This window comes from Molossus molossus, unplaced genomic scaffold (assembly GCF_014108415.1).
Source record: "Molossus molossus isolate mMolMol1 unplaced genomic scaffold, mMolMol1.p scaffold_m16_p_3, whole genome shotgun sequence".
In the NCBI taxonomy this organism is placed as follows: domain Eukaryota; kingdom Metazoa; phylum Chordata; class Mammalia; order Chiroptera; family Molossidae; genus Molossus; species Molossus molossus.
In genome coordinates this window covers 129,407,011-129,428,316 of record NW_023425366.1, presented here as the reverse complement: position 1 = coordinate 129,428,316, position 21,306 = coordinate 129,407,011, and the positions used below count along the sequence as shown (strand labels likewise).

General features: G+C 41.5%; 1 protein-coding gene across 2 annotated transcripts in view; it reads right to left on the bottom strand.

Moving 5' to 3' along the window:
* CDR2 (cerebellar degeneration related protein 2) overlaps positions 1–18,975 on the bottom strand; it is a 29,317-nt gene extending 10,342 nt beyond the window's left edge. Inside the window, exons 1-2 of one of the 2 annotated variants that reach the window (XM_036279786.1) lie at positions 18,793–18,975; positions 10,226–10,338 (exon numbers count right to left, since the gene is read on the bottom strand). In XM_036279786.1, the coding sequence (XP_036135679.1) occupies positions 10,226–10,338; positions 18,793–18,871 (192 nt within the window). In that variant the 5' untranslated portion in view covers positions 18,872–18,975. Of the gene's footprint in view, positions 1–6,897; positions 6,921–10,225; positions 10,339–18,792 lie in introns of those variants that run through there. The other variant, XM_036279787.1, reaches the window with a different exon arrangement.
* Positions 18,976–21,306: the final 2,331 nt, after the last annotated feature.

The following is a 21,306-nucleotide window of genomic DNA, read 5'->3' as shown; positions in this document are numbered from 1 at the left end:
CCCGGCCCCCTCACCCCCTCCCCTCTGGCAACCATCATTCTGTTCTCTATCTATGAGTCTGTTTCAGTTTTATTTGTTCATTTATTTTGTTCTTTAGATTCCACATGTAAGTGAAATCATATGGTATTCATCTTTCTCTGACTGACTTATTTTCACTTAGCACAGTGCCTTCTAGTTCCATCCATGCTGTCGCAAATGGTAAGATTTCATTTCTTTTTTATAGACCAGACTACTTAGAGTGGGAGGATAACTCCTGTGGGGATAATGAAGGGTATGAGGAGAAGCAACACAAATACAAGGCTGTAGGCTGCTTCCATGATTAGTTTGTTTGTTAATCCTCACCTGAGGATATTTTCCCATTAATTTTTAGATAGAGTGGAAGGGAGAGGGGGTGAGAGAGAGAGAGAAAGAAAGAAAGAGACATCGATGTGAGACACATGGCAGACGACCTCGACCAGGGCCAGGGATTGAACCTGCAACCCAGGTACGTGCCCCTTGACCAGCAATCAAACCCGTGACCCCTTAGTCCACAGGCTGATGCTCTAACTGCTGAGACAAACTGGCCAGGGCTGCTTTCATGATTGTAGGCACTTTAAGAGAATCCGATTTTGTCTGAGGTGTCAGATCTCATTACTCTCCAAAGCTTCTTCCCTCCCCCTCATCCGGGGAGAATATCTGCTCTGCATTCTTGAAAAATTAGCTGCTCAGATTAACACTGAATAAAAGGGAAAAAGGCTACAGGTGTGTCTGAAGTCAATCATTACTTTCAATAATTTAATCTTTTTTACATAAAAAATGATACCCAACATAATACTGACCATTTTTAATGTTTGAAACCTCTGACAGTTTGAAAGCATACCCATAGTTAGTTCTATTTAAAAACTACCCTTTGACAGTCTCCTAGTTGTCTGTCTCCATAATGAGTCACAGTTTGAGGGTTTTATCCATTTTTACCAGTTCTGCACTAGTCTTCATTCATGAGTGTGTTCCAGGACCATTTTTCTGGACTGTCTCATTTAAAATTTCTCTGGGTTGGTGGGATAAGAGCTGACTCTGGTTTACAACTATATATTTTTCTAAATTTAAAAAATAATCATGCATTATTTCTGTAACAGGACAACTCCTCATACACATTCTGAAAAGTTAGTTTAAAATTTGCACAAGTGATTCCATTCATGCAAGTTCAATAACAGGTTAACCTAATCTAGGGTGTTAGAATACTGGTAAGTGGGGGTGGTGATGGGAAGAGATGATAAAATTCCCATTTCTTATCTGGGTGTTAGTTGCATGGGTATGTTTACATTATAACAATTCACTGACTATATACCAAAAATTTATACTTTTTTTCCTGTGTGTATATTTCAATAACAATCTTATTTAGAAAAAAAAAACAAAACAAAAAGCAACTGACATAAGGTTTGAATTAAGAAAAGGGCCCTTATAAAATTTAGGGGTTCCCACATGTTGTAGTGATAAGAGGCACATAATACAAGGGTCATGTTTTAGTAGGGAATTAGATTCTTTGTCTGCCTGGGTACTTTTACAAAATCATCAAAACTTTCTTTTTTTAGACTCTTAGAGAGAACTTAAAATTATATGCTGTGATTTGTAAGTCAGCCAGGCACAGATGTGAATCAAGTGAGCAGTAAGGTGGTCTCTGGGAATCTTCTGGCTGCTAAGTGGGCTTAGCCAGCCCTGACATTGTATCTCCTCATTTTATCCCATTCCTACTGACTTTCATGAAGCAACTAAATATATAAAGCAATATATGATGGACATAAAGGGAGAGATCAACAGTAACAGTCATAGTAGGGGATTGTAAGACCCCACTGATATCAATGGATAGATTATCTAGACAGCATATCAACAACGTAACAGGGGCCCTAAATGACATATTAGAGCAAATGAATTTGATATTTTTAGAACATTTCATCCCAAAGCAGCAGAATTTATATTCTTTTCAAGCGCACATGGAACATTTTCCAGGATAGAACACATGTTTGGTCACAAAGCAAGATTCAATAAATTCATGAAGATTGAAATTATATCAAGTTATCTTCTCCTATCACAATTATAAAACTAGAAGTCAATTAGGAGAGCAAAACTGAAAAATACATCAACACATGGAGGTGAAATAACATACTGTTAAACAATGAGAATCTATACACCTAAAGGAACTAAAAAAAGAACAAACAAAGCCTGAAGTGAGTAAAAACTGATAAACCTTTAACCAGACTCATCAAGAAAAAAAGGCAGAGGGCCCAAATCAATAAAGTCAGAAATAAAAGAGAAGTGACATTTAACAATAACAAAATACAAAGAATTATTTAAAAATCCTACAGACAATTATACACCAACATATTGGACAACCTGGAAAAAATGGATACATTTCTGGAAACATACACACTTTCAAGATTAAATCAAGAAGAAACAGAAAATCCAAACAGATTGATAACAACTAATGAAGTCAAATCGCTAATGAAAATGCTCCCATCAAACAAAAGCCCTGGACCAGATAGCTTCACAGATGAATTTTCACAAACATTTAAAAATTTACCTATTCTTCTCAAATAATTCCAAAAAATTCAAGAGGAGAGAAGGCTCCAAGCTCATTCCAAAACCAAAGACATTACAAATAAAGATAATTATAGACAAATATCCCTGATGAACGTAGATGCTAAAATCCTCAACAAAATATTAGTAAATAAATTCTGTAATACCTTAAAACAAATCAAACACCATGATCACATGGGATTTATTCCTGGCATGCAAAAGATGGTACAATATCTGCAAGCCAATTAACGTGACACACCACATAAACAAACTGAAGAATAAAAATCATATGATCATATCAATTTATGCAGAAATAGCATTTGACAAAATCCAGCATCCATTTATGATAAAAACCTCTCAGCAAGGTAGGAATAGAGGGATCATACATCAATATAATAAAGGTCACATATGAAAAACCTACAGCCAATATCATACTCAATGGGGAAAAACTAAAAGCATCTTTTAGATCAAGAACAACACAGGGATATTCATTTCCACCACTCTTATTCAACATAGTACTGGAAGTCCTAGCCACAGCAATCAGACAAGAAGAAGGATAAAAGGCATCCAAAGTGGAAAGAAAAAAAGTAAAACGATCATTATTTGCAGACGACATGATACTGTATACAGAAAACCTTAAAGATTCCACCAAGACACTACTAGAACTGATAAATGAATTCTGTAAAATAGCAGCATACAAAATTAATATTCAGAAACCAGTTGTTTTTATACACCAACAATGAACTATCAAAAAGAAATTAAGAAAACAATCCAATTTACAATTGCATTAAAAAAAAGTTCCTAGGAATTAATTTAACCAGAGAGGTAAAAGACCTGTATTTGGAAAATTTTAAGACACTGAAGAAAGAAATCGATGAAGATACAAATAAATGAAAGCATATACCATGGATGGAAAATATTAACATCATTAAAGTGCTCAAAGCAATCTATAGATTCATGCCATCCCTATAAAAATTCCAACGGTATTTTTCACAGAAACAGAACAAATAATCCTCAGATTTATATGGAATCACAAAAGACCTTGAGTAGCCAAAGCAATCTTGAAAAAAAGAAAAAAGTTGGAGGTATCACAATACCTGGTATCAATATACACTACAAAGCTATCGTAATCAAAACAGCATGGTACTACCATAAAAACAGACATATTAATCTATGACAAAGGAGGCAAGACTATACACTGGAGTAAAGACAGTCTCTTCAATAAATGGTGTTGGGAAAAGCTGCACATGTATATGTAGACAAATGAAACTAAACCACTTTCTTACATCATACACAAGAATAAACTAAAAACAAAACAAAACTGGGTAGCAATATTTATATCAGATAAAATAAATTTTAAAACAAAGGCTATAAGAAGAGACAGAAAACAACACTGCCTAATAATAAAGGGATCAATTCAACAAGAATATAAGACTCGAAACCATAAAACTTTTAAAAGAAAACATAGGCAAACTCTCTGACATTGCTCTCAGTAATATTTTTTTGGATATGACTCCTCGGTCAAGGAAAACAAAAAACAAAATTAACAAATGAGACTATGTCAAACTAAAAAGTTTTTGCACAGTAAAGGAAACCATCAACAAAATGAAAAAACAACCTACTGAATGGGAGAAGATATTTGCCAATAATACATCCAATAAGGTGTTAATATTCAAAATATATAAAGAACTTATACAACTTAACACCAAAAAGACAATCAGTCTGATTAAAAAATGAACAGAGTACTTGAATAGACATTTCTCCTAAGAGGACATACAAATGGCCAATAGACATATGAAAAGATGCTCAATGTCACTAGTCATAGGAGAAATGCAAATTAAAACCACAATGAGATAGTACCTCACATCTGTCAGATGGCTATCATCAATAAACAAACAAGCAAGCTTTGGGGAAAATGTGTACTGTTGATGGTAATGCAAATTGGTGCAGCCACTATGGAGAACAATTTGAAAGTTCCTCAAAACATTATAAACAGAATTACATGATCCAACAATCTGACTTCTGGGTATTTATCTTAAAAATCCAAAACACTATTGACTTCCGGTCAAGATGGCGGCGTAGGTAAACGTGGTATCGCATCCTCCCACAACCACATCAAAGTTACAGCTAAACTACAGAACAACCATCATTCAAAACCTGAATGGAAGTCCTACAACTACCAGCAGCCGCATTGAGACTGGTAGGAGGGGTGGAGGGGACGGGCTGGTCCCACACCCATGTGTGGCGGATAAAAATCAGAAGGACACCTCGGCTGAGAAGGTCCTCCCTGAGGACTGAGGGGTCCCCGTCCCACACCAGGTGCCCCGCTCAGGGTTCCAGTGCCAGGAAGAGAATCCCCATAACTTCTGGCTGGAAAAACCAGCGGGAACTGAGGCTCAGGGAGGCTGACGCGGCTGGAGCCCCAGGCAGCTCCTTAAAGGGCCCGGCACGAACTTATCGGACTCTCTCCCTCTAAGCTTGGAGGGGAGGCAGCTCGAGGGGCACCAGAGACACACAGGGAAGAACTGAGCTGTTTGGCACTGGAGCGAGGGCTGGAGAGGGGGCTTTCTCCAGGACAAACGTGCTGTCAGAGGCCTTTGTTCCTTTGGTGAGCCCTTCACTGGGGCGGCAGACAGAAGCCATATCTGGGACTCCAGCAACCTGGCTCACACTGGTAGCCCCGCCCTGGTGACTCCTTGAGGCCCCGCCCCACCCAACCTTCAGGCCCACCCAAGCTGTTGCCAGTTGCTTAACCATAGGATTGACCTGTCTTGGATCCTGCTTCAGGTTTTCCTAAATTCTTTCAAACAAGCAGCATCTGGTCTCAGATAGCCCCATACCTCTCATTAAGTAATACACAGAAACAAACACAGGGAGGCAGCCAAAATGAGGAGACAAAGAAACAGGTCCCAAGTGAATGAACAGAACAAAACCCCAGGAAAAGAACTAAGTGAAATGGAGATAAGCAACCTAACAGATGCTGAGTTCAAAATACTGCTTATAAGGATGCTCAGTGAACTCAGTGAGGGCCTCAAGAGCATCAAAAAGGACCAGTCAGAAATGATGGATGCACAGTCAGAAATGAAGGAGGCATTAACTGAAATAAAGAATAATTTACACAGATTCAATAGTAGAGTAGGTAAAGCCAAGAAGCAAACCATCGATTTGGAATATAAGGAAGCAAAAATCACCCAATCAGAACAAACAAACAAAAAAAGAATCCAAAAAAATGAAGATAGTGTAAGGAGCCTCTGGGACAACGTCAAGCATGCCAATATTCCCATCTTGGGGGTGCCAGAAGGAGAAGAGAGAGAACAAAAAATTGAAAACCTATTTGAAACAATAATGACAGAAAACTTACCTAACTTGGTGAAGGAAACAGACATACAAGTCCAGGAAGCACAGAGAGTCCCAAACAAGATGAACCCCAAGAGGCCCACACCAAGACACATCATCATCAGAATGCAAAAGGTTCAAGACAAAGAGAGAATCTTAAAAGCAGCAAGAGAAAAGCAGTTAGTTACCTACAAGGGAGTTCCCATAAGACTGTCAGCTGATTTCTCAAAAGAAACTTTGCAGGCCAGAAGGGAGTGGCAAGAAATATTCAGAGTGATGAAAAGCAAGAACCTACACCCAAGATTACTCTATCCTGCAAAGCTGTCATTTAGAATCGATGGCCATATAAAGTGTTTCCCAGACAAGCAGAAGTTAAAGGAGTTCATCACCACCAAACCGTTATTATATGAAATGTTGAAGGGTCTTTTTGAAGAAAAAGATAAAATATATGAACAAACAAAATGGCAATGAATACATATCTATTGGCAATGGAATCTACAAACAAAATGAACAGGCAGAGCAGAAACATTCTCATAGGTACAGAGAACATTTTGTTGGTTGCCAGATGGAAGAGGGGATGGGGGAATGGGTCAAAAAGGTGAAGGGATTAAGAAGTACAAATTCATTGCTAGACTGACAAACCTCAAAGGGAAAGGGGTTGGGGGGTGGGAAGAAATAAACCAAAGAACTTATATGCATAACCAATGGACACAGACAATAGTGTGGGAAAAGGTGGGAGGGGGGCGGGAGTGGGAAGGAGGGGGTCAATGGGGGAAAAATAAGGAACATCTGTAATACGTTCAACAATAAAGATTAAAAAAAAGAAAAAAAAATCCAAAACACTAATTTGAGAAGATATATGCAGCCCTATGTTCACTGCAGCCTTATGTACAATAGCTAAGATATAGAAGCAACCTAAGTGTCCATTGATAGACAAATGGTTAAAGAATATATGGTACACATATGCAATGGAATATTACTGGGCCATAAAAAAGAATGAAATCTTACCATTTGCAACAACATGGATGGATCTTGAGGGTATTATGCTATTTGAAATAAAACAGATAGATAAAGACAAATACTGTATGATTTCTGTTATATGTGGAATCTAAAAAAAAACAAAACAAACGAACAAAGAAAACAAAAATAGACTTATGCAACAGGCACCAAAGGAATGGTTGCCAGTGGGGAGCAGGCGAGGGGAATGGGTGAAAAAGGTGAGAAAATTAAGAAGTACAAATTGGGTCGTGGCTGGTTTGGCTCAGTGGCTGGAGTGTTGGCCCACAGACCGAAGGGTTGTGGGTTAGATTCCTGGTCAAGAGCACGTACCTGGGTTGTGGGTTCGATACCCAGCCCTGGTTGGGGTCATACAGGAGGCAACCAATCGATGAGTCTCTCTCTCATCTCATATCAGTGTTTCACTCCCCACTCCCCCTTCCACTCAACGGAAAAATCTCCTCAGGTGAGGACTAATAACAAAATAGTCATGGGGGTGTAAAGTACAGCATAGGGAATATAGTTAATAATATCATAATAACTATATAAGGTGCCAGGTGGGCACTGGCCTTATTGGAAGATGACTTTCGTAAGTTATATAAATGCCGAATCACTATGCTGTACACATGAAACTAATATAATATTCCATGTCAATTATAATTCAAATATTTGTAAGAAACAGAAAAGTGATTCATGAAAATGTTTTTGGAAGTACTACAGGTTAAATTTATTTGAATAGCTTATATATGTATTTAATTTTATATTCATATAATCATTAAGGACTGGATACTTCATTTTCATTAACTTTGCAACATCTCATGGAAGACATTAGATGATGGTGTATTATTTGTAAATTTGGAGAATCTCAAGGATCTGTGGATTTTTTCAGAATGTCAACCATCTGTCTTAACTATTTAATCATCTTCAATACAACAGAAAACAAAAGTAGAAAGACAAGTTATTTGAATCATAAAGCAAACGTGTTTGTGATCTACAGGAACAAATAAACACCATTCTCTTAATTATTCAAATATTTGGACTTTTTTCCTTCTATACTTGGGAGATCTTCTAAAATACCAGTAATAGTATTTAATTATAGTGATTTATAGGTACTTTCATAAAAAACACCAATCCATTGTATTAAGACTGCAAATACCCAAATACAATTAAATATATATCACAGTGTATAATGACTTCATGTTTATACACTAGGACCCCTATGTGAAATCTTGCAGTGAGCTGAAAAACAAAGTCTACGAACCAAAGTAGGAATGAATTCCTTAACCACATATGACATCTGGCTAGTTAACAGTTTTAAAACATCTGGTTTTTCTGCATTGTTAGATTTCTGAAAAACTTTTTTTTTTTTAATCCTCACCCGAGGACATTTTTCCATTTTTTGCTCAGATAGAGTGGGGAGGGACAGAGAGAGAAAGAAACATCGATGTGAAAGGGACACATCGAGTGGCTGCTACCCACACGACCCAACCAGGGCCGGGGACAAATTGTAACCGAGGTACGTGCCCTTAGCGGGAACTGAACCCGGGTCTCTCTGGACCGCAGGCCGACGCTCTAACCGCTGAGCCAAACTGGCCAGGGCTGAAAAACTCTTTAAGTAATTAAATGCATTACATGTATGGCATGTTCCATGCTCTTTTGAGGTTGAATGTGTTAAAAATGGTAGCTGGTGGCTCTAATATCATTACAGGATGTACCTTCCTAGAATTATAAAGTGTATCTCAGTCATATCACTGGCTATTTTGTAAACCCTGACGAAGGAAATTATTATATGTACCATAACTATGTAAAATTAAGAATATTGAGATTATAAATTTGCCTTTTGATGATAGGATTTTTTGTTTTTAAAAACTGAAATCTGTGCCCTGGCTGGTTTGGCTCAGCGGTTAGAGCGTTGGCCTGCAGTCCAGAGAGACCCGGGTTCGGTTCCCGCTAAGGGCACATATGTTGGCTGCAGTTTGCCCCCGGCCCTGGTTGGGTCGTGCAGGTGGCAGCCACTCGATGTGTCCCTTTCACATCGATGTTTCTCTCTCTCTTCCTCTCTCTCCTTCCCACTCTATCCGAACAAAAAATGGAAAAAGATGTCCTCGGGTGAGGATAAAAAATAAAAAAAATAAAAAAAAACTGAAATCTGTGACCCTTGCTGGTGTAGCTCAATTGGTTGGAGTGTCATCCTGTACACCAAAAGGTCGTGGGTATGATTCCCAATCAGGGCACACACCAAGGTTTCGGGTTCGATCCCCAGTCAGGGCAAATACAGCAGAAATATTGATGTTTCTCTCTCACACTGATGTGTCTCTCTACTTCTCCCCTCTTCCGCCTTCCCTCTCTCTTCCTTTTTCTCTAAAATCAATAAAAGCATGTCTTTGGGTGAGGATTAAAAACCAAACCAAACCAAAACAAAACAAAACTGAAATTTGTGTAACTTTGACTGCTTTGAAGTCAAGGACTGTGTAATTCTACTTCTTTGAATTTCCAGCACCTGGTTCAGTATATAATCAGAGCTCAGTAAGATATCACTGTTCTAAGGTCTTTTACATTTTTTTTGCAGTAGACACAAGCTGGTTCTACTGTACCACCTGGGATGGGGATGCAGGTGGGGGCAGAAGGGAAGGGCAGATGCAACCAAAAAGCCTCAACAATGTGAGTAGTTTTCTTTCGTAAGCTGGGTCGTAGGTACAAAAGTGTTCATTATATGCATTATATGATTTTTTTCTTTTTTCTTTTTTTTTATCCTCACCCGAGGACACTTTTTCATTCTTTGTTCAGATAGAGCAGGAGGGAGAGAGAGAGAGAGAAACATCGATGTGAAAGGGACACATCGAGTGGCTGCCACCCACACGACCAACCAGGGCCGGGGACAAACTGCAACCGAGGTACGTGTCCTTAGTGGGAACCAAACCTGGGTCTCTCCGGACGGCAGGCCGACGCTCTAACCGCTGAGCCAAACCGGCCAGGGCTGATTTATTTTCTTATACCCCTTTGCATAATTCATTTTTTAAAAGAAAAAAGTAAAAATTAAGTATAATATTGAAAGTTTTATTTTGCTTCATATACTGACAAATACCAGACAATTTACTTCAATATACTTTACACCAAAGGTGCGGAGAGAAATGTCTCATCATTCAGACTTAAGTGTTGGGAAAGCCTAACAAAAGTAGAAATTAACCTCTCTGCCATCTCTGATGGTTCTTCTCAAAAGTGTGTGCGAGAAATTAAACATTGCTTTTAATTGCAAGTGGCATTTTAGCAGAATATGACTGGTGTTAACTGCAGCAACACACCATGCCTTCAAGCGTAACTCTCCCGCTGAGTAAATTACCTCAATTTCCTGTAGCTGCTCCTGATTGGTCGTGTACATCTGCTGAAGAGAATCCTCCAACTCTGTGTTCCGATCCAGTAGTGTCTTCCCAAGCTCAGCAGCAAGTTGGAGATCTAGCACAACAAGTGAATAACACAAATGATCTCAGTCAACATTTTATATAACCCAGTCCTTAAAATGAACCAAGACCAAACCCAACACAGAAAGTTTAAGTCAGATCCCTGTAGAAGGTGGAATGATCTAGAAGGAAACCTGAGTCCAAGTTAAGATCCTGTTGAACTGGGGCCCTCTACTTGTAATATGCTCCCTTATGCACCCCTAATGTAAGATATTAAGAAGACCATCTACTTTATGGAGATATACTCATTAGTCTAGGAATGATCATTCAGCATTGTGACTTCTAAGATCATAATTATTTGCTAATGGACTGGATTTATTCACATCCTGATTATCTACTTTGGACAGAGCCTCAACCAAAGTACAAGCAGATATTTAAATAGTCTCTAAAGTTCCTATGAAATCTGGCTGCTGTAAATGTGAATTTTATCATCTGCAACTGTGAAAGCAAAGTTTATTGTTACAGATCCTGGCCTCCAAAGGGGACTAAAAATTATTAAGTAAAAAAAAAAAGGAAGGGTACATCAATAATATGAACATTGCCCCAGGTCTCCCATTTTTTCTCCTCTTCTTCATGTCCTTCTCCAAGATGGACAAACCAGACAAGCAGCATAGCAGTTCTAATTCATGTCAGTAGCTCATGCAGTACTTTGATTTAGCACAGAACCATATTTCTATTTTAAACCTCATTTTTCAACTCTCCTCTTAGACAGAAATGCATATTAAGACAGGAGTTGTTGGTATTATACACAATCCCAGAAATAAAAATTAAACGATACCGTAACGGACACTAGTTCTAACATAGTTAACTGAAGTAACTATCTGTATGGTAAACTTCATTAGAGAGGTCCTTTAATAGTCGGAAATGCACTCGACTGAGTAGGAAGGTCTGAGGTCCTGTGCTGACTAGCATTTACCAGGCTAACCATTCAGTGTGGGGCTTTAAAGGGCCCTTCACTTAGTATTCTTGTCCAGAGACAATATAATTGTGAAATCAAGTGAAATGCACAGAAGTACTATACAAACTAAGCTGCAATACAAAGGCTACTACAGTAACACTATTATTGACCCACAAATGAATGTGTTTATTGCTGGGCACTTCTCTAAGCTTTAGCTACAAATGGTAAGGACAATGAAGTTCCTGCTTCTCTAGATTAATGGAGGAAGCAAGACAAGTAGATGAACGTTCAAACTGTGATAAACACTCCTCATTCATACTTGCATACATACCTTCAGTAATGCCAGTGAGAAACAGAGTGAGGAAGTGCACTACCACCAAGCTGCTAAATTACTACAATCAAGTAGGCTGAAGCGTGAGGAAACGATACTATTTTTGTTTTAACCAGCCTGGGAATTTACACTTGCGAACTTTCCAATCCTGTATCAGTGCCTAGATGTACATCAAATCTCCAGTATTGTCCCTGCAGGACTAAGGAAACAATGTTCATGTATCCAATCTAGTGGCTCAGAAATCAGGACTGATTTTTCTCAAGAATGTATGTTTTACTATAAGAACTCTTAGCTTTTTTTTTTAAATCTTTGCAATACTCTAGGTATTGCCTAGTTGTGTTTATGGTTTGCAAACCCTAAGTGATTTGAATAAATCCTCACCATTTATTTCTAGCAATGCCTCTATACTCTTTTTGAGTTTGTTTGACACCATATACCATTCTGGATACTGGGGATATAAGAATGAATTTAGCTAAAATTGGAGCTTATATTCTATTGGGAGAAACAGCATGATAAAATATATGATAGCAGGAAGTGCTAAAGGAAAAAAATAAAGCAAGCAAGGAAGGGGAATAGGAAGAGTATGGATGTGAGAGATTGAAATGTAATAATGTGACAGGGTGACAGGATTAAGATATGAAGTAACAGAATACATGGTCATGTAGATCTATCGAGGTGGCCAACATACCAGGCAGAGGCAAAACAAGTATAAAAACCCTGGGAGGAAGCATCACTAGAGCTAATAAGGAGATCGATGAGGCTGCAGCTAAGGGGTGGGGTGGGGGTGAGTGTGTGTGTGTGTGTGTGTGTGTGTGAGAGAGAGAGAGAGAGAGAGAGAGAGAAAGAAAGAGAGAGAGAGAGAGAGAGAGAGAGAGATCACAGAGCTCCAAGGTTGGCCAGCTTGTGTAGGGTCCAACTAAGGAGGACAAGATTTTGGCTTTATACTGAGTAAAATGTAACTCAGTGACAGGATCACTCTGGCTGCTGTGTAAACAGATGGAAAGGAATAAAGATGGAAGCAAGTAGCAAGTGGATACTGCAATCATCTGGGTGAGAGATGATGGTGGCTTGGACTGGTGTGGTAGAGATGGAGACGGAGGGAAGGGATAGGATTCTGAATATGTTTCGAAAGTAGAGCTAAAAAGATGTGTTAACTCAACTGGACGTGGTGTGGGAGAAAAAAAATGGATTTGGTGATAATAAACAAAGGATCTACTTTAGAAAAGAAGGTCACAAAGAAAGTCACCTTGAGGACATGTTTTAGCTAAAGCTTGAAGGATGAGGTCCTCGCCAGTGAAAGCCAGACAGAGGCACTGCAACAGGAGAGAACGTGGCATATCCTGGACAGAATGCCAGTGTGAAAGCAGCATGAGGGGCCCAGCCGTTGTGGCTCAGTGGTTGAGTGTCGACCCTGCACCAAGAGGTCGCCAGTTCGATTCCCAGTCAGGGCACGTGCCCAGGTTGTGGGCATGATCCCCAGAGGGGCGCATGCAGGAGGCGGCCAGTCGATGTTCTCTCTCATTGATGTTTCTATCTCTCGCTCCCTTTCCCTTCCTCTCTCTAAAATCAATAAGAAAATAAAAATTTTTTAAAAAAAGAAGAAGCATGAGGGGACGAGTGGTCTGAGATGAAGTTGGAGAAGTTGGCAGGGATTGATTATACAAGATCTTATAGGCCATAGTAAAGTTTGACTTTTATTCTAAGTGTGATGAAGCCCGGTTGGTGTGGTTCAGTGGTTGAGTACTGACCCATGCACCAAGAGGATGTCAGTTCGATTCCTGGTCTGGGTGTATGCTCAGGTTGTGGGCCAAATCCCCAGTAGGGGGGCATATAGGAGGTGGCCAATCGATGTTCTCTCTCATCAATGTTTCTATTTCTCTCTCCCTCTCCTTCTAAAATCAATAAAGAAAAAAAAATAAGTATGATGGAAATTTTACGTAATGTCATAAAAATATTTATTATTGAAAGGTATTTATTATAAAAACAGGGAACTGTACTACATGATTTTTAAACTTAATTTTTAGAGGATGACAAATAAGGTTTACATCTATTCATGACTACCAATATTAAAACTCAACCAAGAAAAATTGGTAACAGAAAAGCAATGCATTTTGTCACCTGGTACTGTTCATTCCAGTGCAGAATTAGTGTTTTACCTGGTTGTTTTTCCCTCATTAGGAAAAAAAAAAGCCGCAAAGTCGTGAAATTGACCATACACCACTCCAGCTCATAGTACACATTTTACATTTAAAATAAACTAGTGTACTGTTGGTAGTCGGGTGTTTAAAAACACATTCCCTCATGATTTAAATATTAACAATACCTATTGATGTTCTAAGGACTTCAGATAACAACTCCATGACATAACATCTTGTGTTGACATAGAACCTTTATGAAAAGCTCAAATCATGTAAGAGACACTTCTCTTTATATCTTTTCAAGGTATTTAGCCCAGTTTTTCAGATGAAACAACAGTAAGCACAAAGATGCGAACTGACCTGATGAAATCTACACAGAAGTCACTGGCAAAACAGACACCGCTGCTGTCACCAGGTTCTAACGCTCCCTTGCATCGCATTCTCTGCTTTACTACCCACATCTACACAGCTTCCAGACTACTGACAGGTGTCCACACTCCCTTAAGGTAGAGAGCACACCTTTCCCTAGCTGAGGTACTGAATCTTTTCACTTGTTTCACAGATGGTGATGAGAAACTAGAGTTGAGACACTGGGCTTTCACTGCCTGCTCTGTCAAAGAAAGTATGTACAGCCCTAGGCAAGCTAATATATTGTTTTCACTAAGTGAAAACCGAACTATGTACGGCTAAAGATGTTCCAGAAATAATTATTTTGTACTCACAGGGTATGTAATGTATATACACAGTCCCACATAGAAGCTACTATACTGTATTAAAGACAAAGTCTCTCCTGGCCTGTTTTAATGTGGTAATTCCTCACTGGGAAGGACCAGAGACTCACCAAAGATGTTTTTAACTATCAGTCCATACCTAACTCAAGACTAACTTCAGGTCACGCTTCCTTACTTCCATTCCGTTCTGAGACCAACTATGCTCTTTAATGCACAGCCAGGAGCAGCTCTGCACCGGCTGCTGCAGAAAAGGATGCCAAGTAAGGCACTCTTCCAGTAACAGCAACCAGAAAAGAACTTGAGACCTGTCCTATCTCGGCCTTTATTTCCAGTTAAACAAAGCCCAATTGGGCTCAGTAACCTCAAGTCTCAGTCTCCTACATATTTCATAGGCTGTTTAGGATAGAATTCTGGCAAGACAAGTATCAACTACAAGAAAGCACCTGTGAAGTCACACTGTGTAACAGGATATTACTTCATCTGTTAGTTTAAGGACACGGGTCTTTTTTTGGTCTTGAAAAAAGTTCACATTTCCTGTCATATAGCATATGGCTTCCACAACCAAAAGGAGTCAAAAGCTGGCAGTAAACCCAAGATGGTTTTCTAAATAATCAGTGGGACAAATGGGAGATTATTCAATATTCTTCATCATTGTTTTTAATTAAGGCACAAATGAAAAAGAAACAATCCAGTTTTGAAGTTGTATGCATCTGTTCATCTCTTTTCCAATAAGGTTTTCATTAGGAAGTTGTCTTTTCTAAATCCTACTAAACTGGCCTAGGCAGCACTAAAAATACCACAGATTTACTGCAGGCTTGAGAACCACAACCTAGCAACACCTTCGTATTTAGTATTTTTCACTAATCAGCTTTTGCAAGTGATAATCCACTTTAACACTGTACACTGTTAGCTGTAAACAGACTCCACTCAGCCCTATGCCTTAGGCAGACAAAAAAATTAGCTCTAGCAGCCAGAGTGTATTTTTAAAAGGATCTTTCTTCCAGAATTCAAAAATCTTTAAATTCCACTGCTATTATATTTTTCTTATTTTCCTTAGTTTTTTCAAAACCATATGAGGACAACATATTCCCGTATTAGCTGTGGTCTACAGCAGTAATTCAATAACACTAAGGCTGAAAGCTTTTCCTAGTACAAAGTAAAATGCGTCATTTGGTGATGCGTCTGTGTAACTCCTGTTGCCAGTGGTACTATAATTGGGAAAGCAAAAAACTTGAATATAAACAAGAAAAACGATGATGTCAGTTTTAATGACCCTCCAAACAGTGATTCAGCAAATGAGTTACACACTAGGAAAATGTACTCATCTTGAAAAGAAGTAGGAATCTTAGGATTCCTTTAAACCAAGATTTCATTTGCTGTCCATGCAACAGAAACCTGAATCTTTATTCTAAACTAGCACAGCTCACCAAACTTCAATGGTAATAGCAGCTGGCCTAAAGGAAAAGCCAGTCTCTGAAGTCTTTCCACTTTGCTCTCAGGGGCACATTTCAAACAGAAGGCTCCTGCTGTCCCAGAAAGGATCTTACCCGAAGAGATCACTGTCAGTATTCTTCCTGTGCCAACTCAGCCCTCTGACAAAAGGCAATCTCTTCATCAAAGTGTTTTGTAAAAGCAAAGGTTTTCTCTTTCTGCCTGCACACAGCTTTACATGTTTCTATAAAGGTATGAATAGTAGACCAGAACTTTCCGAGGTTAGATATTTTTCAGCAATTTTAACTTAAAAAAGAAGATCACAGCAAACTTTGACATAAAAAAATTAAATCTACTTAAATAATGCTTCTATTGCTAAAGGAAAACAAAGAAACAGACAAACAAACTTGTACAGCTCTCTCCCAACAAGGCTTGCTCAGTACAGTTAATGCAGGCAAACCTCAAAAGATATTGTGGGTTTGGCTCTAGACCACTGTAATAAAGCGAGTATTACAATAAAGCAAGTCATAATCTTTTTGCTGGTGGAGGGTCTTGCCTTCCATTTGCAATAAAAAATGTAACACCTGTGTAATGCAATGAAGTGAAGTGTGATAAAACAAGGTCTGCCAGTAGTGAGGATGTTAACAAATGAACAGACAAATGTCTGCACTTGATAAAATCCCACTACATTTGCTTATCAATCTGTTTAACAGGACAGACCTGATGTGCCTGCAGCCTTCATTCTTTTACAGGTCATATGCATAAGTTATGATTGCTGGAATTTCACATCTATTCTTACCCCACACACTTGGTTATGACATACAGGGTTATGTCAAAGTCCACTGTGATAATGGATGCAAAAGTCCTTTGAGAAGCACAGAACAAATTCCAAATGCAAACTGGCATTAAGGAGGTTCGACCTGTGTTCTTTAAGGTTTCATTAACTTGAACACCTGATGATTTCCTTCTTCTCAGAGGTTAAAGAGTTCTACATATAACCCCAACAAGTTGTGTTTGCTTCTCAAACAGACTGAATATTACAAATAGTTGTTCCTAAAACCTCCCGAAGGAGAAAGTGCAGTGTGGCCTACGGTACCTGAAAGAAGAGAGCCATGAAAACAGTAATCCTGGATGAGTGCCTCAGTTCAGCCCAACAACTATTAAAACTGAGCTTCAATTATGTGCGGAGTATTATGCTAGATTAAAAACAAAACGCCCAAAACCAAGTCTGTGCAGATCTCTGCTTCTTAAATGCAGGGAAGAAAAATATTTAGCTTTGATTATACAAACTGCTTAGTTTATTATAAGGAAATCTTGCAATTGCACAGTGGTTGTCACATTAATCCTGAAGAAAGTATCAAACTAGGCCATGGGGAAATTCTGAAAACAGGTCTGTTAAAATGTAAGACAAATTTGTCTGGTGGAACAGAGAACATGATCAACACTCCACTGCAGCTGTTAAATAGCTTCTACTGTATAAGCGCGCGTAGCGGTGAGCTACTTTGGTTTAAGTGACTGTCCGCAGCATATTGATTTAAAAAGGGGTGCTTGTTTATTTTCCTTTTTAAAGTGTATCGTTCAAGCTTACATCCCCCAACCCCACCCTCACCAAGTTCAATGATTATTAACATGAATGAACATCATGGTCATTTAATAGTCACTAAATGAAATGTTAACTTTTCAGTGCAAGTTGAAAAAATTAATTGCAGAGAAAGGAAGATGCCTGAAAAAAATTCCTGAGGATTCTTCAGTATAGTGGTTAAGAAAGTTTGCTGTGGAGTTTGGAGTGGAAACCTACCTAGCTCCCCCAATAACAGTATCGACTTCTACCTCCATAGTTGTTGGGAGGATTTAATGACACCTGTGTTAAGGGCCAGCCAGTGCCTGGCACACAAAAAGTGTACTCCAGTCGCAAGTTCCTGCTATCAATATGCAAAAGAAGGGGGGCCTGGCTCCAAACTGAGGGCCGTCTAAGGTTCCTCAGTGCAGAGAGACACACCATCAGCAAGAAATCTAAGGCAAGTCAAGAAACGAAAGGCTGTTTTTAACTAATACGCTAGAGTTCAGAGTGACAACTCATTTCAGGGCATCTGGTGAACTACACATACATAAGCAACTTTTTTTCAACAGTCCAACATCAAACGGAAGAAGCTGTAAACCGGTGGTAACGCAGAGACAGGGTTTGGACCGCGACTGTCTCCTGCTGAGCGTGTGGGTTCAAAACACTTGCTCCCTCTCTTAACTCCAGGGAAGGCACTCGGCCGCTTTGGCCCCCGTTTTCCTCACCTGGGAAATGAGGCTAACGACAAAAAGTGACCCTTCCAGAGTTACTGTGCGGATGCCTGAGTGCAAGGGCTCGGCACGGGCCCCGTCGCGGCGCACCGCCAGCCCTGCCCCGAGCCCCGAGCCCCGAGCCCCAAGCCCCGAGCCGCGAGCCGGGAGGGGGCTGAGCCGGGAGGGGGGCTGAGCCGGGGGGGGGGCTGAGCCGGGGGGGGCTGAGCCGGGGGCGCTGAGCCGGGGGGGGGGCTGAGCCGGGGGGGGGCTGAGCCGGGGGGGGGCTGAGCCGGAGGGGGGGGCTGAGCCGGGGAGGGGGGCTGAGCCAGGGGGGGGCTGAGCCGGGGGGGGTGCTGAGCCGGGAGGGGGGCTGAGCCGGGAGGGGGGCTGAGCCGCAGAGCGCTGCAGACGGCGCCCGCGGGGCCAGCAGTCGGGCCGCGCCAGTGCGATGCTCGCGACTGCGCAGGCGCCCGGCGCGCTGCGCCTCCCCGGGAGGGTCGGGCAGGTGCGCTGCCCCCACGCCGGTGAGGCCGGCCTCCCTGCACCGCGCGTCCCCGGGCCGCAAGCAGAAGCAACTTTTTAACAGCTTCGCAGGCCGGAGCCTCCCCGGCCGGGCCGCCAGCCCGCCCGCCGTCCACGGCCTCACCTTGCTGGAGGTCCTGGTGGTCGTACCATGGCTCGTCCTCCTTCATCTCGAACTCCTCCACCAGGTTTTCCGCCAGCATCTCGGCCGGTCCTCCCGGGGGCAGCGACCCCCGCCGCCGCGGTTCCACCTCAGCCGCTGCCCCGGGCGCTCCGCCGGCCCCTCCGCCCTCAGCCAGAGCCACCCTCGGGCGGGACGCGCCCTCGGCGCCTGTCCAGAGCCTCCCGCCGGCTCACCTCGCGCCGCCCAACGGCCCCAACGGCCAGCAGCCCGGCGCGAGCGCCCAGCCGGAGCGGCGACCCGGACCCTCACGCCGCAGCCGGGCCCAACGTGGCACTTGGGCAGAGCCCTCCCCGGCCGGGGCTGCGATTCAAACCCGGCGGCTCCTTGGCCAATCGTGAGCGGGCCGCTGGCCGAGCGGCAGCGACATCCTCCAATCGCTTCTCACCGCAGTCCCGCGGGTCGCTCGGTCTCACGGGCAAGCAGCCAATGGAAACTCAGGAGGAAACAAAGAAGGCGGGGAAAAGCGAAGGGGTGCGGCCCGAGCCCCGCCCTTTTCGCTGCCTCGGGTCGCTGTGGGAACCCGCCCCGGGGTTGGAAGTGGCGGCTTCTGCGGCGCCGGCGATGGGGGTCTGGCCAGCGGGACATCTTGCCAGTGGTCAGGCCGCATGGGCGGGAAGGCGAGTCCGGCTTCCAGCGTGACTGGTGGTGTGGGGCGTCCCTCGTGTAGGCGGGGACGTGGAGGGGCCCAGGAACCCGAGGTCACCGTCCCCATCCGATCTCTGGTCTTTAGACTTCCAGATAGGCTCTCCTTGACGCAGGGAAATTAAGGATGGGACGGGAGTTTAGGGCTGCCAGCCGTTTTCTCCTTTACACCTGAGCCCTCACCTCTAACCTTCTGGGAAGTACTCACTCCCCTTAAAACGGAGGGTTCCGGACCCACTTGGTAACCTGGGGGCAGAAGGGGGTGCAGCTGAAGACACCTATTTAGAAAAAAATCTGTAAGCAACTGTGAATACGATTTTTAGAAGGTTCAGAGACCACAACTTGAACCTCTGGGCTCATAACATTGCACCTGGAGAGAAGAGAATGCAGTGTTCTCTTTTAGAGCAGAATGCCAACCAATAGATGTGGAAGGAATAATGGCGTTAGAAGGTAATAATGATAACAAAAGAGAAATGGCAAACTCAGATTTCTTTCTTTTGAATGCAGGTATCCTGAAAGGCAACATGTTACTGACCTACTTTTTATTGATTGCTAGGTTAAAAAAGAAGAAAGCTAGGTCTCATGTAAAGCCTTTGCTTCCCTATTGTTAATATTGTGGTAGAGATATTAATCCAGAGCCAAAAGAAAAGAACTTAAAACCATCTTAATTTCAAAGTAAGTCACTACAGATAGAGCTCTTTGGAAAGAGAGATGATTGGATGTAGGATTTGCTGATGGTGATTTGTATAAGCTGAAGGGCTAGAAGCATGAATCTGACCTTCAAGGGACTCATCTTCTGCAGCCACTGATGTGCAAAATTGAAAGTGCTGGCTTTTTCCCTTATGGCAAATAGCTCCTTTGGACCCCAAATCAAATGGGAAACATTCTTTAACATTCTCCTTCAAAAAGAAAGAAAGATCTGGAGAATTCAAATTATTAATAGTTTAAAATGACAATTAAAAAAGCTACCCTTTCTACCTTTTGGTATTAGTGGGTTCTTTTTTGATCTTTATTGTTAACGGTATTACAGGTGTCCCCCCTTTTATTCCCCAAATTGCCCCCTCCACCAGTGCCCCCCTTTTCCCCCCTTCTCCCCCCTCCCCCACCACCTGGCTCTCACCCCACCCCAGGCTTTGTCTGTGTCCATGGGCAATGCACATGCATATAAATTCTTTGGTTAATCTCTCCCCACCCTGCACCTTAGTGTTTTGTTTTTTACTGTTTATTTTTAAATTAAATTATTTTTGCATTTATCTTCTTTTTGTTGTTGTTTTGTTTATATTTTAAACTTATCTTTATTGTTGAATGTATTACAAATGTCCCCCCTTTTCCCCCCATTGACCCCCTCCTCCCCAATCCCACCCCCTTCCTGCCTTCCCCACACTATTGTCAGTGTCTATTGGTTATGCACATATGCATAGAAGTTCTTTGGTTTATTTCATCCTGTCCTCCGTCCCCCCTTCCTTTTGAGGTTCATCAGTCTAACAACAAATTTGTACTTCTTAATTCCTTCATCTTTTTCACCCATCCCCCCCACCCCATCCCACCTGGCAAGCAACAGAAAGTTCTATGAGTCTGTTTCTGTTTTGCTTGCTCATTTTGTTTGTAGATTCAATTGTTGACAGATATGTATTAATTGCCATTTTATTGTTCATATTTTTGTTCTCCTTCAAGAAAACCCTTCAACATTTCATATAATAACGGTTTGGTGGTGATGAACTCATTTAGCTTTTCCTTGTCTGGGAAACTCTTTATATGGCCATCGATTCTAAATGATAGCTTTGCAGGATAGAGTAATCTTGGTTGTAGGTT